General features: G+C 39.3%; 1 protein-coding gene across 1 annotated transcript; it reads right to left on the bottom strand.

The window, feature by feature from the left end:
• Positions 1-3,400: 3,400 nt before the first annotated feature.
• Positions 3,401-5,149, bottom strand: LOC147445276 (LRR receptor kinase SERK2-like). The gene is made up of 3 exons (XM_086524841.1): positions 4,653-5,149; positions 4,466-4,536; positions 3,401-4,056 (listed from the first exon to the last, which is right to left on the bottom strand). Exons 1-3 carry the CDS (start codon positions 4,685-4,687, stop codon positions 3,719-3,721), a joined length of 444 nt encoding a protein of 147 aa, XP_086380967.1. The 5' UTR covers positions 4,688-5,149; the 3' UTR covers positions 3,401-3,718.
• Between the last annotated feature and the right edge of the window lie 2,973 nt (positions 5,150-8,122).

Below are 8,122 nucleotides of genomic sequence, written 5' to 3'. Positions count from 1 at the left end.
CCTCAAAATTAAGTGCGATTTGCAAAGAAAAAATGAGTATATTTCCATCAGTTTTGCACAAAAACCTTGTTGGTGGATTGAAGTGTGAAGTTGTGCCAAACATGTTAAGCAATATTGCCACTCACTTCATGACAAGGAGCATGAGATACACTTGATGCTTTGATTGATCGGAGGGTAATCTTGTATGAGGAATCCAACTCTCATGAATGCCTTGTCGCATCAGTGTCATGTGGCTCAAACAAGTAAGAAAAGCGTGCGTTTACATTGCCTTGGCTACTTGGGTTGAAAGGGATTGAGAAAGTGTGGGCATCAAGGCATCGCATTGTGATTTTGTGAAAATTGTAAACTTGCCCAGGTTTAACTGTGTGCTTATTTCTAAAGATACCTTTTTGTGTTAATTTGTTTTGTTCCATCAAACATTGTAATTTTCTAAAATCAAAAGATGTAAAGCTTCACGTGTACTTGTATTTCGTCTTGAACAGTCACTTTTGTGAAGACATTTGTATATATGTTGTGTGTGTGTGTGTGTGTGTGTGTGTGTGTGTGTGTGTGTGTGTGTGTGAGAGAGAGAGAGAGAGAGAGATAGATAGATAGATAGATAGATAGATAGATTTTATTATCGTCCTCGGAGGTCAAATATGACCTATGGGACCAAAGTTACATGTGATGTAGTATGTGTATGGCTGATGAGTAACTCTCGATGCTCCAAAATTGTGGTGATGAGAGTCGCAATGGAGAGTCCACACTGTGGCTGGGAAAGGAAAGTGTGTAGGTCTAAGTCATGGTTGAAAATGTGAGAGAAACAAGTTTGGATATGACCAAAAGTTGAGCACTCTAGTAGTGTGCGGTACTCAGACTCTCAAACTTGCAATGAGCATAATGTGCACAGTTGATTTGACTCTCCTCCATTGCCCCAAGGCCTGCTGTCTCACATTGAAGGAAATGGGAGCTAAGCTGAATGGCTACGATAGTGCGTATCACCGACAAGGGGATATGCTCAAGCATGTAAGTGTGAGTACGGTTTCCTCTTTCAGCACGAAGAACATGGTTTTGTAGTTGGGGGCAATATGGGCGGTGTAATGTATGAAGCGTGACCCATCGGAATTCTCCCAAGCCGTAATACATTGGCGTTGTAGAAAAGCTTCATTCACTTGGGAGTCAATTGAAGCATCATGTAGCAAGTGTAATGCATCCCATCTCCCAAACCACTTCTTTATGTCTTGCATCCATCCCGTGCTCAAGATCTTGCTTTTATGCGCCTTTTGAACTTTTTTGCTTGCATGCAATTGTAGGAAGTCGATGTGAGGGGTTTTGAGTCTTGATGTATCTTTATTACGTACTCCAGAACCCTGTCCATGCCCTTAACCTCAATTGGAAGAGATCCCGACTCAAGAAGTAGGAGCATATATGGTGTTTGTGTCTTAACTTGGAGAAAGTTTGTAAGAAAACGCTTTTGGATATTCTCAAGCTCTTTCCAAGTAGACTTTGAGATGCTCCCACCCTACGCTTCAACTCCATAAAGAAGAACCAGTGTCACCAATGCATCAAAAAGGTACTTCTTGAGAACCCAACACTTGATGTTTCCCGCATTACATATGTTCTCAAATGCATAATATGCTCTCTTTCCCGCTTCCAAACGACGCATAGCACATTCATGCCACTTGTGCTTACATGGAATCATATCAAAGGATTTCTTAAAGTCCACAAAACCCATGGGGATTCACTATTGGTAATGGGAGGATGTCACCTGCTTGCATCCAAATTAGAGAAACCCCCCTATATACGATATCTTACATGCTAACCTACCCCCTACATACAAACAAGATATTGACGTCTTCACAATGACCCATCTCCCCTCATATGATTTTCGTATGGAATGTTATGGCTCACTATTTTATGTATACTATTACGATGACAATTTAAGAAGCACATGCTTTTGCAAAACTACATGTTGATTTGCAAACAAAAAAAAGTGTAGATTGTAGTGTCCTTTCATTTGAGAGAACAAACCACCATGAAAAGCAGCATAGTATAATGAATAATAGATTAAAATAAACCAATCAATTTAATGTAATTTGTCAAAAAATGGACAACACTTACCTTGTAAATTAATACAAATCTCAATCTCAAAAAAAAAATGATACTAATCACCTGTTCAATAGGCTTCCCACATGGGATTTAAGGCACACATATGAAGTGGATTGTTCTTTAAATAAAAATAACTGCATGCTCATAAACAATCATGAAAAAATTCACTTATCATGGTATTGCTATCTGGATTTATTCCTTTGAAATTTTTCAAAGCCACCCTTGCACTTGTCTACAAAGCAAAGTCACAAGACTTCAAACCAATAAATCTTTGCAAGTGCTACAACTAGAGTGTAAAGAGAAACAAGAACCCAATATAACAGATGTGGAAATGCACTTTAGCTTTACCACATTCACCACAGTTACATGCATAACAGACTCAACTATTATGAGAATCTATCCCACCAAACCTTGTTCTTGTATAGGTTTCCTAACATAGGCAGGAAACATAGGACAAGCTTCTAGTTCATGAACATCGTTGACTCTCTTCCCAAAATATCTAATGAGTCAAAACACTCGGTTCAAAACTAAACCATGATTACACATGCAAGAAACTCCTTCCATTATCCAATCGCCATAGGCAATAATAGGGAGCTCTGTAAGTACACAGATGACACCAAATAGATAGAACAGATCTACATTAAATACTAAACGAAATAAAATATCCTTCACAAGGATTAGTAACACTTTAGTCATATTTTGATAGTGGAAAGAAAGAAACCATGGCAGCATTCATGGATGCCCAAGCCAAGGTGCAATGGGATTGAACTAGCACTAATAAGATGCTCCATTCCTTGAAGCTTGAAAACTTAGGATCTGTTAATGTACAACTTATTTAGCTATCTACAACAAACACTTTTACTGCAAAGCTCAAGTTGCATTTAACCGACCAGAGAAACTCTTCATGATCCATCTCAGGCTCAGATACTAAGTGCAAAATGTCTACTTACCCATGTCATTAAAACACCTTGTCCTAATGGTCTCTTCATATCTACAAGGACATGACCAGTTAACAACTCGAGCAACACCACTCCATAACTATAAACATCTGATTTCATTGTCAAATGGTCAGTCATTGCATATCTGTATAATAAACAAACATTCGCTAGTGTGCTTAAAGCAAGCCAAGTTGGATACCAAACTATCAATCTTGCCACACCCAGCTTTGCAAGTCCAAAGTTACTAATCTTGATGTATGACAAGAGGATTGAAAAGCTCATGAAGGTACTCGAGGCCTCTCATAGAGTCAAGAGATACCCTCATACATGTTTCCCAGACTAAAAATGGAGGGCTTCTGGGAGTCCCTGCAAAAAATAAAACAAATTCCATAATTTGGCATGTTCATAATGTGCCATATAATGAGACCTCAAGACCCTTCACAAAAAGCCTGTGATCTTGGTCTGCATAGTAACCTATCAACCTCAGTAGGTAGGGAGAACGCAGCTTGCTGAGCATATCAACTTGCACGTAAATGTGATAGCATTCCTACTTAAATCAAGTGTATTCAAAAAATAACAAAAAACATGACAAATAGTCATGATGAGTCCTCTATAGTTAAACAAGGAATGTGAAGAAAACATGTATGTGCATAAGGTAGATCATGCATACATAGACTACACATATGCATCGGTCAACAAACATAGTACAAGATGAGAGAAGTATCCACACATGCACATAAACAAGAGTCTTGGCCGATACAATAAGTACACCAATCGCATGGCTTAGAACTTGCAAACTTCACAACGGAACCATACTTAGTGCTTTGATCCAGTGGTTTAATCGCAACCATTCTTCCATCTGCTAGGACTCCCCTGAACACTAAATCAAACCCGCTACGCCCACTTACATTCACTTCATTGAAGTCATTGGTGGCCACTTGAAGCTCCTTGTACGCAAACACTTGGACATCTGAAAGCTCTATCAAATCTGGTTTTGAAACTAGGTGAGCAAAAGACTCGCTAATAAATCCTACTTGCACAAGTCGAAAGTTAGCAGGACAAATCATCACTCATCTCTACAACATCCAGGGTTCCATCTAGAGAAACCAAAGTTTCTCTGCACCAAGTTTTACATACTAGCAAATACATGACTAACATTGGCTAAACATAACAAGAAAAATACACTGTAATATTTCATTGAGTCTCAAAAAAAGAATATACTGGCTACAATGAGGGCCAGATAGATTATGCATTCATTTTTCAGAAGAACCACAATCTTGCAATAAATGTAAATTTTCAAACAAGATGCTTACTAAGGATTATTGTGTTGTTTGTTTGTGACTACATATATACGCAATGCCAGTATGCTCGCAAGTGTGGCATGAGTCATCGTCACCATGTTTGCAAGCAGGGCTCGAGATGGGGGGTCTCTTGCATACTGCAATTTGGCCTTCTTATAGCTTCATCCTCGGTATACTCACAAATAGGGTTGCAGAAGGGCCGTAGAAATCTGCATATAGCACTAGATTTTGGTAGCAACAATCTCCAAACATTGGCAACAAGGAGAATATACTACCCAATGTTTAAGAAGCAAAAGATGGGTGTGCTTTTTAGGAGAAGCAATACCTCAAACCACTCTCACATATGCAGGCATCTTCCATTTGTTGTGGGGCTCAACAAGGGCTTCCATACCTTCCATGTCATGAGGTGGTGCTTGCACGCGAGGCAGGGTGGTGAAGCAAACGACGTGGGTATGCACAGCCGTCATGGCATATCTTGCCACCACCGCTGATTACGGTCTAGGTAAGAACGTTCAAACTGCAATAAGAGCTCCTGCTTTCTCCGCTTTCTTCCATTTCTTAGGGTTTCCAGCTCGCTGATGATTATGAAAAATTGTGTGGAAGGAGCACAACTAAGCGGAATAGGGCTTTACCCTAAGCAACAAAGCAGGACTTGAGGTGTTCAAACTTCACATCCTAGCGGGGGCCACGAAAAAATCTTTGGCTAGGTTCAAACCTTTGAAGCTGTTAAAGCTTAACATGAATATCTTAGATCAACAAACCCTCATGGAGTCATCAACACCCCACTTTTCCTCATCTTGGATTCAACCTCCTTACCCTCTGCAAAGTTGTTCAAGCTTAACATGAATATCTTGGATCGACAAACCCTCATGGACCCATCAACATCCCTCTTTCCCTCATCTTGGATTTACCACCCTTCCTTATCCTCAACCTCCTTACCCTCTCATGGACTCATTGGTGTCACTCTTGAGGTTGCATACAAATAAGAAGAGAAGAGTGACTTGGATGATGTGCAAGAAGACAATGATGAATAAAATGAGGGTGCAGATGTGGAGACGAAGGCTATGCAGATGGTGATATTGATGATGATGATGCTGAAGAGGCTAATGATGGTCTAAATGTCCAAGATATCGATGCCTAGTGGTTACATAGAAAAAGATTAGTCAAGTTTATGGTAACATCGACCCCAACAAAGCTAGAAGCTTGTTGAAGAAGTCTTAAAGATATTAGCTAAGGGCGATGATAGGGAGGTACAATGTCTTGCCATTGATATAGCTATCCTAGTTTTCTAGTGGAGTCGATTAACTCTTTGAAATACCAAGAACAACACCCTCATGTATAAGATTGTTTAATTGGCTTGTTAGGGCACCTGTCTTATGGCATAAGCACTTAAATATCCCCTTTCCCCCTTCACTTATGCACATGGTATGAGAATGAAATAATGGGGGGCTACCCCTATTGTATATGCTTATGTCTGACCTCTAAAAACCCCCCTCTTGTACACTCACGTGATACCATACAAAAATACATAGTGAATCCCCCAGGCACAAAACAACAATACAATCACTTGCCTTTCAACCGACTTTCCTTCATGAGAACACAAAGAGTGACAAGATGATCAATGGTGTTATGGCATCGACAAAAACCCACTTTTCCTTTTGCACGCTTGTCATTCTCTTTAGCCCAATCACTCAATTTCATCTCCATTATGCACCCAAACAACTTTTCCATAAGAGACCCAATTATTACAATCTGGTAGTTGTTTACATTCATTACATCCCCTCCTTTATGCAAAGGGTTAACCCAATTAGTACTCCAATCATAAGGCATACCATGTTGAAGTGCAAGGTTGAACATATCACACATCCACTCATAGGTAAAATCTCCCGTCCATTTGATCATCTCCGGCTTGATACCTTGAAGATCTCCCGCTTTGGCCAACTTTTCAAGCCCAGCGCATACATGGGAGTGAACCATAAAATTGGCATTTTCAGCATTTACTTGCTCACATAATTGCCTACAATGTGTGTACATATCCACAATACTCAAGTTACCAAAATTCTCAACCCACTTGCCCCTCAAGTTTCTCCAAAATCTTCCACATGCATGTGCCTTTTCCTGGACTTGAAAAAGTTGTTGCTTTACTTCCCATCTTCTTCTCTTCTTTTGAATCAGTGCCTTGTATGTATGCAAATGAAGTTGATTGTTGTCTTTGTCCATAGTTGCATCAAGCTTTATCAAGGACTTTCGAGCATCTTGACATTCTTTATCAAACCACCTTTTGCGCGATCTATCTTTGTTGATACCATGGAGATGCTTTATGGAAAAGATTCTTTGGCACCAGAACAAATAACTTGCTTGAAAGTTCCCCATTTTGTTTCCAATGGTGCGTCATCTTGAATCTTTGTCATCCATAACTTTTGCTCAACCATTTCAATGTAGATTGGTGACAATTTGAAATCCATACAGAGTAATAATTTCTCTTCCCTTTGACTGAGATTATCATGCTTAGTTGCTTCTCCACATGAAAGCTCTGGGGTCCATTGGCCAAACAGAAAACTCTTTATGTGATACATAATGGCTTTGGAGAGTAGCATATAGTCAATCACACTAGCCCCATTATGTTTCCTACATGTAAATCCATCGGTTCCACTACACAAATGTACACCATTGTCAATGAGCATACCCATGCTATTACACATGTGTAAAAGTAACTTTTCATAGTGATCTGGCTCTTTCTCATCCATTGAAGTACGATCATACAAGTGAACTTCCTCCAACTCCCTTGAAATGTATGCCATATCAAATTGTTGAGTATCATATTGCAATGTTTTTTTGCGAGCATTCATATCCCCAAATACAATAACATCACCTTTGCCTTTGTAATAAGCAATGTCCTCTTCTAAATCAAAAAATGGTTGATCTCTATCCATGCAAGCATAAAAGTGGGAACACTCATGATGAGGAATGTAGCTATGGGTATTGTTTTGGTGTCATAATTTTCAACCCTACATAATGTTTGTACTTGTTATTTTTCCAAATTGATACAAAATATTCCAATCCTTTCTTAACCATACATGCTACCCCTCCTTTCCCTCTTTGTTGCTTGAGATTCTTTGACCACATCAATGAATATACATTGTAATACTCTAAGCCGTTAATCCTTTGTGTATCATGTCCCCCAAGTTCCAACAAGAAGTACAACATCGTATTTGCTTGTTAGTACATCAATGCCAACCCCCACATTCCATGGGTATTCATTACAATTTTAAAATCATATTTTCAATCGTAACTCGGTCTCATAGGTCACATATCCCTATTTGCTCGAGGGACTTGCCTCCTCCTTGGGCACATTTTCTTTGTGAGAGATCTCCTTGTTTTTCTTATTCTTTTCCTCATATGCCTTGCGACGCATATTTGTTTCTTAATAGTGCGATCTTCACATACAAAACATTTTGTATCCCTCAAATAGATCCAACCATTGTCAAGGATAATCTTTAGTTTGGTCTCATCCGGCATGGTGCATACAAGTAGTAGAAAAACATAACAATCACACACACACACACACACACACACACACATTTATGTGATTTTGGTTTGATGCATGGAGTATTCTCCCATTGTATATGTGAGATAGTGAACAATTGACCTAGAGAGAGAGAGAGAGAGAGAGAGAGAGAGACTCTTATTATTGTCCTCGAAGTTCAAATATGACCTATGGGACCAAAGTTACATGGGATGTAGTATGTGTGTGTGTCTGATGAGTGATTTTCGATGCTCCAAAATTGCGGTGAT

This window comes from Adiantum capillus-veneris, chromosome 12 (assembly GCF_014529385.1).
Source record: "Adiantum capillus-veneris isolate H3 chromosome 12, ASM1452938v2, whole genome shotgun sequence".
Taxonomy (NCBI): domain Eukaryota; kingdom Viridiplantae; phylum Streptophyta; class Polypodiopsida; order Polypodiales; family Pteridaceae; genus Adiantum; species Adiantum capillus-veneris.
Note: the sequence above shows the minus strand (reverse complement) of the source record. Positions and strands in the feature narration are given on the sequence as shown.